General features: G+C 33.2%; 2 protein-coding genes across 2 annotated transcripts in view; one reads left to right on the top strand and one right to left on the bottom strand.

Annotated features, from left to right (window-relative positions):
• Flo2 (flotillin-2) overlaps nucleotides 1-13,519 on the top strand; it is a 128,842-nt gene that overhangs the window by 33,007 nt on the left and 82,316 nt on the right. The gene's annotated exons all lie outside the window — the stretch shown is intronic.
• On the bottom strand, nucleotides 2,011-9,325 carry LOC135832236 (glucose dehydrogenase [FAD, quinone]-like). Its single transcript, XM_065345364.1, has 4 exons — nucleotides 9,127-9,325; nucleotides 7,459-7,706; nucleotides 4,598-4,760; nucleotides 2,011-3,572 (listed from the first exon to the last, which is right to left on the bottom strand). Exons 2-4 carry the CDS (start codon nucleotides 7,702-7,704, stop codon nucleotides 2,125-2,127), a joined length of 1,857 nt encoding a protein of 618 aa, XP_065201436.1. The 5' UTR covers nucleotides 7,705-7,706; nucleotides 9,127-9,325; the 3' UTR covers nucleotides 2,011-2,124.

Genomic DNA, 13,519 nt, shown 5'->3' with positions numbered 1-13,519 from the left:
TTGTGAAGAGTTTTCTGAAAACTACCTAAAATGTCCATTTTTCGTGTCTAAATTTCTGATTTTGCTCTCCCCTCAATTACAAATAAGAATATAAGCTCTTTTATGGTTTGATCCTGTAATTGTTGTATATGTCACTGGTATTTAGCACGTTAAAATTTTGATTTTTGTCGGAAAAATGACAATTTTTTGATGGAAAAATGACATCATACAGCATACACCCCCTCCCCCAAATAACCTGACTTCGATCCGCATTCGAGTTAACTTTTTATTTTGTTACTGTTTTCATCATAGAATTGAATTCACTTCAGTAGACATGCCTCAACGTCTGTTTTTATCACTTTTTTTATTACTATTTTTTCATTTGAGAAATTAATTCACTTCTCTGCTTTGAAGAATAAATTTTTGAGAAATTTTGTTTGGGAGGGAGGGAGGGGGGGTTAGAGGGGTTAGCGAAGATTATCTAGATGCGTAAATTTGAAGGGGGGTAAGAAAATTCATTTTTGGAAGCAAGAAAAAAGCAAGAAAAAGGCGAGAAATTCGCTTTTTTGATTTTAGTAGACACTCTGATGCGCAACAAAGCAACATTTCGTAAAATTCATTACTACTGAAGTTGGAATTTTGGAAAAACCCTGCTTAACATCCTTAATTTTGCAAAATGCTGAGTATAACATACAGTTTATCAAGGATACTTTCGAAACATTCAGTCAATTTTGATACTTGCTCTAAACCACATATTTGGGGGTGATTATCAGGGAAACTTGAACAAAAAAGATCTGAATGAAGATTATGTAAATTCCAAATAAAGCAACACGAAAACATGTAACCTACACGTGTGAGAGTAGCATGCGGCTCATAAGTGCATTCCCAGCTATACACTCCATGAAAATAAATTGAATGAAATAAAATTATTCAAACAAGATATAAAATTAATCTGATGAAAAAAGCTGTCGGCTGTCAAAATTTCTCTCCTTCATTGTCTCCATTTTTGCTTAATAAATTATTCTGTGTACGTCAAACTATTTCAATGCTGAAACAAAATGTACTGCACTGGTACTGTATGCTTGAATGAACCTTGGTGCAAGTAGACTATTTAACTTTTTTCACAAGTTTTTTTTTTGGTTAGCGGTAGTTTTGTTTTTTTGTCGGATATCATGAGTTTTTTATTTTTTATTTTAAATAACTGCAGTTTTCTTAACGGGAGTACGGGTAATAATAGAATTTTGGAGTAATTATTGAAACCACAAAGTTTCTCAATAGAAGAACCCTACTGAACTCGTATGAGTTCAATTTCGTACAGTTGTGTAAATCGACGTATTATTTCAAAATACAACGTCGGCTTTAAAAAAAATCATTTTAGACCCCCTTTTTCTCAATTTGAAAATATCTCTCCCACCTAAAATCCTCCAAAATGAGAATTTTCCGTTGTATTACCATAGAAAAGAGTCATCTACATCATATTCACTAGATACATATCACTAAACAAAATTTCAAGAAAATCGGGTCACTTGAAGAGACATGTAGCCTGGTCAACGAAAATTTTCATGAATTTTCTGTTTTTGGCACACACATGTAAGCAGTTCTGTTCAAATTACAGGGAACTGTCAAGTTGCCAGAAAATTGTACAATTTTTTCTTTTATTCATAATATGTACATAGAACATAGAAAAAAATCACGAATTCGTTTTGAGAATTAAATCATCAAACGTGGAGGTAGTATCTGCTCATACTTAATGTGAATTGCAATTAATTTCTAGTTAACGATTTTTTGCTCATATTGCAAATAATTTGGTATGTGGGACATCAGAGATGCAAATCTAGTTGGTGTTGTGTGTGAAATTATAGGCGTCATTTTTTTTATACTTCTGCATAGTCTGTCGTTTCTAACGTGAGAAATAATTTCTTTCAAGGTGATTCGTACGGTGACCGGACTATAAACTACTTCGATGAAGTAATTAGTGATGAAATTGGCATAAAAATGTTCGTTTCAAATGTTGTAAAAAGAAGAATAATAAAAACAACCGAAAAAACTTAATTTTTCGCCAACATGACATAAAAAAGCAAAATACTCGTAGATTAAATTACTACACATTATATACATTATTAATCACAAATTTGACTATATGGTTCAGGATAACCATTGTTGTTTGATCATATCGGAAACTTTTTCGCCGATCATGCCGGTAGGAGCGTTAATATGGCCGGTAGGAATGGTGGGCATGATGGAAGCATCTGCTACCCTCAACCCTTTGATACCATATACCTTCAATGTTGCGTCGACCACCGCTTCTGGATCGGATTTCGGGCCCATTTTACAAGTACCCGATAAATGATAAATAGTATTTGTAACGTGCATCGCTTGACATCTCCAGTAATCGTCGCTCATGAATACGTGATGTCTGCATCCTGGTATTGGTATTTTGTGGAATTCTGAAGCAAACTTCTGCATCGCTTTGGTTTTACTCAGAGCTACGGCCGCTTTAATTCCTCGTACCATAGTATCTAAATCTTCTTCTGCGCTGAAGTAGTTCGGATGAATTACTGGCTTGTCAAAAGGATCAGCTGAGCGGAGTTTAATTCTACCGCGACTTTTGGGTCGCATTATCATCGGAAACACTGTCCACATATCTTTATCCTGCAAAGGTTCGTAGACAGCTTGCCAGAGTTCTTCGGATAAACCAAATGCCATCTTGTTGAATGGATTGCTTACGTAAGAGCCACCCACGAAAAGAAGTTCCATATCGGGGTAATCTTTCTCTTCGGGATGTAGGCGCGTTTCGAGGAAAGCTATCGCTTCTACGTTTGGTATGGCCAAAGGTCCGCTGTGGTAATCCGCGAAATTTATCACATTTTGAAGATTTAGAACACGATTGAATTTAAGAGCTACGCTCTGGTTCACGGTGAATATGACACCGCCGACGGCTTGATGATCTTGTAAATTAAACCCTACTCTTAAATTTTGTATCAGAGGTATGTCGAATTCGCGCAGATGTTCTTTGGGACCTATTCCGGAAAGCATTAAGATCTGAGGCGTATTTGTAGCTCCGGCCGATAGTATGATTTCTTTTCGAGCTCGAACCACGTAGCGTTTGTTGTTACGTACGAATTCGATAGCCCGAGCTTGTTTGGTAGTTGGATCTATGATCACTTTAGTGACCTGAGCATATTTTTTTACGTGTAAATTTCGTCGATTTCGTATCGGATGTAGGAAAGCTTTTGATGCGCTCAGCCTGCTGCCGTTTCGTACGGTCGTTTGAATGTAAGAAAAACCAATCTGTTCGTCACCATCGTGATCGTGTACTTTGTATCCAATTTCAGCTCCTGCCTCGAGAAATGCTCGAGCCAATGGGGTCCTGTAGGCGTTGGTTGATATGGTAAGAGGTCCTCCGGTGGCGTGATGTTTTCTGTCTTTAGCGTATTCTGGAATCGTCATGTCTTCGGATTTTTTAAAGTATGGTAATACTTTTTCGTAACTCCATCCTGGGTTTCCTTGGCTTTCCCATAAGTCGTAGTCTCGTTTATTACATCGCGTTTGTATCATACTGTTTAGTACACTGCATCCTCCCATTACTTTACCTACGAACGAAAATTATCTCATTAGTTTGGTATCTGAATAAAATGAATAAATTTTTTTAAAATATCAGGTGTTTTATACCTCTGTAACCTCTAATTTTGGTCAAATTCAAATTTTTTTGAATCGTACGAACTTTTTGAAATATTTTCTTTTAAAATTTGTATGGTTTAACACCCAACTGTTTTGGTTGTTCGCCCTGAAAAAATCTAAGTTCAATTCCCTGCGCAACTTGAAATAGAAAAATTTTTCTCGTTTCTGCGCATTATACGAGTACTTTATTAGGAAGTTGAAGAGTTAGTCTCGGTCAAGGACCGTAGCCACTGTAAAATGTGATGAATAAGGCGCGTAGCGAATTCTCTCGCACTAAAAGTACAAGTATGGTAGTCAAAGTGCATCGGTGAAAGTTATGGACATTGAAGCTACGTGCCATACGAGCCGTCAAATAATTTTTCCAATTGCATAAAAAAGGTCCCATCTCGAAGTTTACGTGATTTTTGACGTGTAATGCATCGCACTCGAGTCAAAATAAAAGGTTGCTTTTTTACTTGGATATGTAAGAACTACCTTGAAAAAAAATGACCGATATATGTTGCGATATCGTTAATTAAAAATCATGTGTATAGTCGTATTACCGAGGAGGCTTGTTTATTCATCATTTTAATACGTATATCCCATCGATTTTATTCGAGAATATTTTGTTTGGATGGTACCGTCGCGCGAATCGTATTAAACCAGTTGTTTCACCATTCTGTGATCACCGTTGGCGTAATTTAAGGCGATTAAATAACCGCATGTTAAATTTTATATTTTATTATTCATTGTAGAAAAGTCTGATTGCATTTTTTAATACGGGTTTTACGAACCTTTTGAATAAAATAGTCGTCAGAATGACGTTTTCGTTGCATCTCTTAAGAAAGGTGAGCTATTCGGTAGTTTTTGCACAGTCATTGAACTAGAGATACGAGTATCTTTTGACGAGAACAATACGTTAATAGAGACGTAACTTCATGCAGTTTTGAAAAATTACCTCTCGGAAATCTGCATCGTTTGTTAACCAAGCTGAGACAACTGCGGTCCTCCGGCTCTGTATAATAATTCCAATTCGTTCCTTCCGTCAATTGATTGAGCGTCGTGTATTGTGGCACATCCATTAACAATGTCTCGGGACCACCAGCTTCAATTAGCAGTACCTTACATAGACAAATACATTGTAAAGTGATTTTGTACATAAGTTGTCGAGTACTTTAGCACGTACACGACATTGCATTTGCGTAGAACTACCCTCTAATCGATTATTAATAGCGTTTTTGACGGTTTGCCGAGTGTTCATCATGGACCCCCTTCTCCCTTGCCGATGATTGTTTTGTAACATAACATCGTTCCTAGATGCTGGTGTAATTAAAGTCGTAACGAGAATTTTATGGATGGGGTATTTCCTCACATTACGATTACTTATACCCTTACCCTAGTAACTTGTATTTGTAATAGGTCGCCTTTAATAGCTCTCGAGATCTCTAGAAATGCTTCGTAATATTTTTGAAATTTTTTCCAAATTTTATCATCAATTACGTAGTTTTGTATGTGTGAATGAAATCATTTCGAAATTTTTCGGGAAAAAGGTCGAACGGGAATGGATTATAATCTATTAGTAGGTACATATAATATGAGGTGTGGTGTGTCAATTGAGTTCCTGGAATCATGTATGTATCAGTGTGTTGTATTTTAAAATTGACCAGCATGGTCGCGAGTCAACACCTATACACTAATTGTAAGAGAGGTTGCCCAAGAAATTGAATATAGGTAAAAAAATTTCGATCGCCCATCGACTGATGTGACGTCACTGCAGGAAAGAAAATGAGTAGTTACAGCGCATTTGCATGATAAAAATTGCGTTTTTCCAATTTTTTTTTTTTACAAAATAAAGAGGTATACTTAGGTGAGATTTTGTTGAACAAGATTTAAGATACTCGCGAATTCACACAAAGTGGCTGACATCTGGCGGATTTTCACATAAAGTCTGAAAAAGGGATACTGTGCAAAATTGTGATAAGACATTTTTATATTGTGAATATTTTTCAACTCAAATTTGCAACTGAATGATTCGAAATTGAGTAATTGAAAAAATTTATGGTGTCAGAACTCATTTCACTGTCATTTGCAAACGTATTTTACACAAAAATGAGAAAATAGTATATCAGCAAAAAGAGTCGTTTGATGTCTTCGGGTAAAGAAAAATAATTGTTGGCCACTAAATTATCAATTTTTGCGTTGTGAATCGTAATCTGATTGGTCAATGGTCTCCAGTATTCCCTTTTCAGAAAATAACAACAGCGATCCAAGCGATTCGTGAATTCGCGAATTGAAATTTACTATCGATTAGTATATTTTTCTTTTAATTTTGAGCAATAATAAGAAATTCATAAGTTTTTTTATTCACAGATTTTCACTGCATGTCAACTTCAAATTGAAATATGTCACTCAAAATTTATCAAAATTTTGAGAATTTTGTGCTCTTTGATATGGTTTTTTATTGGGTCGCAGAAAAAAATATCGGGAAACTTCGCCCAAATTCCATCGAGATTTTTATTGAATTCAGGAAATTTTTTAGCTGTGGAGGTGATCTTGAAGGAAAGACACGGGTTTTTCTCGAATGCCTATTACTCGCAAAGTGTGCAAAAGCGCAAAAAATTTAACCAAAAGTTAATTTTGAAGCATCTAGAGAAATAGCTAAACCTTGATGAATCTTTTCGCGTTATTGGAATTGTCAATACATATAATACATATATTAATGAAACAATTGGTAGAACTGTGCTCCAGAATATTTTGTCGAAGATTTGATACAGAGATTTTAGCGAAAAAACACAATGTTTACATATTTTTTTTTTTGGAAGCCCCGGCACCTCTGGGGTTTAAAATTTTCCTGTAGGTCTTTCAACTCATAGAAACTAGAGGGAAGGAAAAGAGTGATGAAAATGTAATGATTTTCGCTTCAAGCCATACCCGAACTCCTTCTCCCATTAACGACAAATAAACTGATCTTTCCTAATACGTATAATGAATCCCTAAAATTATTCTTCATCTTCATTTGACAACTGAAAAAATTTTCCAAGACGTACCTAATTGACAAACCTGGTACGTGTCTTTTAATTTCCTTTCTCATTCTGAAAATATTAGGCTATATTACGTTAACTGATGAATGTTGTGAAGCTGACTATAAAACAAATGAATGTCGCTGTCAGATAATCGTATACGAGACCACGTTCCTATAATTATTATTATGGTTCTTCGAAGATGTAAACAATTTTAACAAAATTGGCATAGTTTTATAAATTATCTTCTTTGGGAAATCTGGTGTTTTCTGATGTTAACATCACCTTAATTTTTGTTTTTCCCCCTAATATATATTACAAGCAGTATTTCGTGTGAAAATTTGTTCCAGTGATCGCTTTCAATTTACTGTCTTGCTTTTTTCAGCAAGTGTTCGACAATCATGGTATTTGACAGAGTGGTGTGTATGAATTTAGTCAAAATTTCAATAAGAAGTAGTGAAGTAGTGAAATGAGTGGGAAAATCCGAAGTCATGTTTATTTTTTTTCTTGAAAAGATCTGAAAAATATGTGTTGAACTTGCATGGAGCAGGAAATCTAAAAAATACTCCAATATTCTTTTGAATGAATTTCTATTTGTTTTGGGAGGGGGTTTGGAGATTTGAGAAACATTTTGCTCGGTCTCCCAGAAATTTTAGGAATTTTATGAAACAATCCGGCATTTTGTATTCAAAATGTTGTTCGATAGGATATTAATTCATAAAAATTCAGAAAGAAGTAGTGATTTGAAAAAAAAATACGTTGGATAACATGTAGGTGGTAACAATGTGAGATTACGTACCTTCCATTGAGAAACTTCTGTTAGCCTGTTTGCGATCACGCATCCAGCCGTACCAGCGCCGACTACGATAAAATCGTATTCTTTCAACACCTGTTGCACGTCTGGCGGTTCATTGAGCATTTGGTTTGTACTTTCGACGAAGAATTTCACCAAAGCTGTTAGAGCATTCGCCTTCACCCATTGCGGCTGCAGAATGCCTATCAGTAATGCTATGTAAGTTGCGCATAAACCATTCGTTAATCGCATTTCTGTAAAAATTTGTATTCGTGATGAAAAAATTTGATCTATGATCTAAAAGATATTCACTTTGTAAGATTTATTAAAAATGGACGTTGATTTTTCACACACCCAGTAAGTGAGCCTTCCTCGCTGCAATGTGGGAAAATTTCAGTCTACCGAATTCAACAATTTTTGCTCGAAAAAAGTGGTTGGTAATCACAAAAATCTAATGGTGAAAAGGTTTGTAGAATGATGGAAAATTTGTTTGAGAGGTTAAAGATCTTTTACAATGTATGAATGTATGTAATATGTATGTATTAAATTGCTAGGTTTTAGACCTTGAGAAAAAAAGTTGAATCGGTGGAGCGTTCAGAAGCTAGACTGGTAGATGATAATTAGTGGCTCTTCTAAACGCCTATATTTAGTCATTATTCAAGTTGAACTTTTTTTTTTTTTACGAAGGTGTATCGATCTGTCTGAGTAAATTTTGATCTTTTCGATATCGATTAATAATAATTAACATTTTAAAATAGGTATAGGAAAAAAGTGTATCTTGTAAATATGTATGTACAAATTGTACAACACGTATAATTTGCGGTGTCTACATCTAAGAAACACCCCTATGCAAATATCAGGAACTGTGTAAAATGAAATCTGTGTTCAATTTTTGGAAAATTGACAATCTTTGCGAACCAAATGTGGGAAAAAATTGTTTAAAAAGTTATTAAATACAATATTTGTTTTCAATCAGTTTAAAAAAAACTTGTTAACATGGTTCTGCAGTAATTAAAATTTAAAACATGTTTAAAATCCCAGCGTCGCACCGGTAGGCACTTTAAAAAAAATGCGTAGATAATTTAAAAGTTAGCAAAAGAGACTGTAAAAATTAGGTATGAAAATCTGGTCGACCTAGAAGCGTTGATATTTCGAGCAAAAAAAAAATGAATATTTAGAAAGATGTGTATACTGATGGTTAGAATTCGCGAATGGGGTCACACAATTGTATTCTAAAATAATTTTTCCATTGGAATTGGAATAATTTTTTTTTGATATCGTTGTATAATAATTTGAAGACTTCAAAACAATTTGTAAGTACGATATGTATTTAGCCTAGGTATTCTTAATTTCTTCACGCGGATGGAGTTTTATTAGTTTAAAGTTTTTCCCATTTTATGTGGGTACTAGGTAGTTAATTTATTTTGGATGAGAATGACTTGGCAAACGTGCTATTGCCAATCCCGTTAATTATATGTGATTCGCGTATTTAATGATGAAAAGTGTTTTTCATCGGTCATCAAGCGGATTACAGTTCGACGAGATCATCGACATGAATTACTGTAATCAGTAGCCGTAGGTAGTTCATGAAATTTAGATGTACAAGTACATATTTAAAATTTTCGTACATTATTTCGCACTAGTATAAAACATGGAATTTCTAGATCAACTCACCTGTCTCCAAAATTGACGAAAATAATTCGATAATTACAAATATTATGATCACTCGCGTTTATGCTTACCACATATATAAAGATACTAATGGTAACGCATTAAATGTAAATTTGCGTTTTGTTTTGTGAAAACCCCTCTTTTGAATGAAAGCGCCGGTTTTCAATTAATCGTTTACGGTGAACTAGTCAGGGGAAGCAAATAATGCACCATTAACTTCTTCTTTCGTCTGACGTCGTTTATTGTCGGTGTTGTTGATCTGTCTTGTTAATCTTGTAGGCTTGTTGACCTTGTCCAAGTAAAATTCTAACTTCCGTCTGCATTTTAGTGCTCGATTGTAAATGTAATTTCCAATTGAATAATGAATTGTGAAATTTCCACGAATTCCAACTGCCCTGTGAAGATGAGGTGCTGTCTGTGATTTGGCCCGAAGTCAGAAGTAAAATGTTAAAAATGAAGGGGGTGTGAATCTCGAGAAAATTTTTCATTTTTATTCAATATTGTAAATATGTAATATGCATCGTTTCGAAGGTTTTGCACCTACCTGTCTTTTGCTGAATCACCAAACTAATGAGCAAAAAATGCTTAACCCTCCGAGACTCAAGAAGAATCTGACAGATAAAAATTGAAAAATTTCATTATAAATACCTACTATTAAAAAAGTAGTCAAGCGAAAATGTGGCAAGTATTTTGAAATATCTATTGCAATTCCAAGCAACACTCGTGAGGTTATTTCTGAGCTTTTGACAGCAATAACCGAATTTTATGAAAATCTACGGAGGGCGTTTATAAATTTAGGCATTTTTAAAAAATTGGATCTATAGTTACGATTTTTCTTTAAAAGGTTCAGTTAGTTTTCAACTTTTCCAAAAAATCGAAAAAAGCCTTTTAAATTAGGCTTGCTGTCCTCAGTTCATGTTTACGAAAGTTCCTTCATTTTTTTGTGTGATCCGTAGGGTGCGTGATGGTCTTTGTTTTGAAGTTCTTTTTTTATGCTCTTTCTTTCTCACAATGTTGGATTTTATGACAAAATAATTCCCATTTTTTTCAAATTTTTAGCGTGTACGTGTTTTTTTTTGTTTTTTTTTTTTTTTAAATGAAAATCAACAGCATTTAGGCAAGTCTTATGAATAAAGACCGCTTCCCTAGTATTCACGCATGTACGATTTTTCAGTTTTTTTCCTTTTTATATGTATCAACATTTTAATGGTTGAAAATGAATATAAAATGGTCAACGAGTATATAAATTCAATCACATAGATATCAAGTTTTATTACTTGTACATCATCAAGATTTCGCTAATTAGGTTTAACATTTCACGAACTAAAATTTCATCAATACTAATGATGTTTTACAGTACAATTTACTCTTTTGAAATGATTCCGGTTTATTAACAGAACAGACCATTTTTTAAAAATTTAATTATGAAAATTTTGAAAAATTCACTTTTTTTCTCACTTAATGAGTCCTGTAAATTGAGGTAATTATTATTTTATTTCGGTGATTACTTTTCGTCCTAATTACAGCATTGTGCATTAGTGATTCTATTTTTATCAATATGAGACTATGTTCTCAGTAAATGAGAGATGCGATGCGTGACCAAAAGCGGTAAGTGCTAGACATTTTAAAAATTAGTGATGATTGCTGATTTCACTGTATTTTTAAAAATGTTTTGGGCATAAAGTTTCCAAAATCGATGTATTCACGTGTACGTACATATTATTATGAACGGGCCAAAAAACTGAATAAAAATGGGTGTAAAGTCTCCTCTCCAAGGAAAGTTTTTAATCATGGATGTTGTTTGTTCATCTTAAGTAAATAAATAATTTTATTAGAATTCTAGATTTAAAAAAAGTAAATATGTAATTGTGTAGGCATCAGAAAGTTATTTTGGAAATTTGATTGGTATAATTTTGGTATTTCATTGATTTTGTTCTCCAATTTGAGTTTTTAAAAATCTGACATAATGTCAGTAAGTCAACAGGTTTTTTCCCTTTTTCAAAAGTTTATCTCACACTGATTGATCGATTTTCTTCCAAGTTTTTCAAAGTCGTATGTCTGGCATACTTAATGTCAGAAAATCGACAATATTTTTTTCCAAGGTTTCATGAGTCAGTGGTTCGTAAGTCAGCGTTTCTTAAATGCCCGACATTATATCAGGACCGCAATAGAATTTTTTGTTTTTAAAAATCTGACATACTCTCTAAATTTGACTGTTTCAAATTTAGAGAGTAATGTCAGAATGCCAATTGATTTTTTTTCTCGTTTTCAAAAGTCAGCGTGACGCAAATCGACGTTATTCAAATTTCGGAGAGACCTCCACCGCAAAAAACATAGACAATTAGACATGCCAAAACTTCATTTCAAATTACATTACCTACTGTGTAAAATACGTAAGTAATGTTTATTGAGCATCCTGGTTTCAAGTTTGCAAATAAAATTTAAATGTGCAATAGACCAGTGCATCTCATGCGATCTTGTTGGTTTTCTAGTATGAAGGTGTCATTTTGTACATTTTAAATTTTGTGTTGCAATGCGTTTTTTTTTTCGAAAACTGACGTCTGAATTGAAATTAGAGCCATATTTTTGAAGGTGAACACTACTTTTTTGAGGTTTGTATCTACTGTTCATATCGCTATTTACGTAATATTTTCATCACCAGCGAATATCTAGATAATTGGAACATTTTTATTATTTGCCCACGTATATTTTACTCATATTAAACGGGTTTTCCACTGCTGCAAATAATTGCTCTTTTATTCAAAAGTAACGTCATTAATGTCAATAATACGGTATTTTCATTTCGAGCAGAAATAATATTATCAAATTCAATTTGCTAATTTTCAAACTAGTTGGGTTTCTCATGCTTGGAAATCGTACTACGTGATTTGCGACCACTCTGGCGTTTATCGCGCGTTATTAAAACAATTCTGTCACGTTTGAATCTACTCGTAATTAAGATCTAATTGATTATTTTCATTGTAACTGCAACCTGCACAATTGTACGTAAAGAATCATTTGGAATTTTATCATTTAGAATGTATTTTTATGTCTGGTAATTTCATAAAATGTGAAATAATTTTCAAAAGTAATGAAAGGCAAGAGATGAAAAGCCCAAAATTGAAATAAGAAAAGAAAATTGACAAGTATAAATATGCATTGTAAAAGTCATAACTCATATACAAGAAAAAAATAGGTATGTATTTCGAGAAAAAAGAAAATCGAGAACAAAAAGAGAAACATTGTGAATGCTATAAAGCGAGTAAAGGAAAGAAAAACATGAAACCCGTAAAGGTCTTCTGGAAACCAAAAATTCATTAGGTATATATCTATTTCAATTTCGATTTCATGCAAAATACTGTATAGGTATGTACTTATTTGATTTTGCCCTAGTCATTTGGTTTTTATCCCATTCATGCAAGTCAACTACTTATTCGTGGAAAATCACTACTATTTGTTGTAAATCATCATAAAAATTGATTTTATATTTTAAAAACAAATTGATTAGTAATTTTCTATGTGGGTTTATTCTCAGAATTAAGGATTAGTAGGTAGGTAGGTAAATGTATACAACGAATTGAATGAGTTTGTAATATTTAGTACATTGTCGGTTAGTGATCATTAATTGTGTCATTAGGTTTTTTTTCATCATTTCCTACATATTTGAAATATTTTATTTTGAATGAAATGCCGCGCCAGTCAAATAAGCATTTTATAATTATCTTTTTCCCTATGTAAGTATAGGTAATGACTTGCCTTACGTGTTATTTATTCTGGAAAAAGCTGTTGTACGTTATTAAATAATGAAAATATGAATAATATGTATTAATACCTAATTACCTGTGTGCTTTTTGATTGTTGTGTGTAAAAATATCATATTATTCTTTTCTCAATTGAAATATTGTACATATATATATAGCTGGATGAACACTGAACATGTAAACACTACTTCAACGACAGAAAATAATTATGAAAGAAAATTTAAGCTAGTTCTGAAGGTATTTATATTTGAAGCGATGTAATATCAATGACGATTTTCATACGAAATGGAACGCAAGGTGTTGAAAATGTGTATCGTTAAGTTATTGGAAACAATGTTAAGAGAAAATTATCCAATTCATCGTGAAAAGAAATTAAATTACCTAGAAATTGTTTGCCACAAAATTCTAAAATGTTTACACCATTTGCAATAGTGATGACAACAAATGAGTGATCAAAGGTATGGTAACGAAGAAAAATGATTGACAAATATAATGCAGATTCCAAATTAGGTTTTGCCGGTGAAAAAAAAATGGTATACGAATTTTCTTTAAATTACTCGAAAGAACACGTAGAATGAAGAATGAAGATAATTACATGTTCGACGCATCACATGAATTTCGCGAAATATGTATTG

This window comes from Planococcus citri, chromosome 1 (genome assembly GCF_950023065.1).
Source record: "Planococcus citri chromosome 1, ihPlaCitr1.1, whole genome shotgun sequence".
NCBI classification, from domain to species: domain Eukaryota; kingdom Metazoa; phylum Arthropoda; class Insecta; order Hemiptera; family Pseudococcidae; genus Planococcus; species Planococcus citri.
This window is presented reverse-complemented; position numbering and strand designations above follow the sequence as displayed.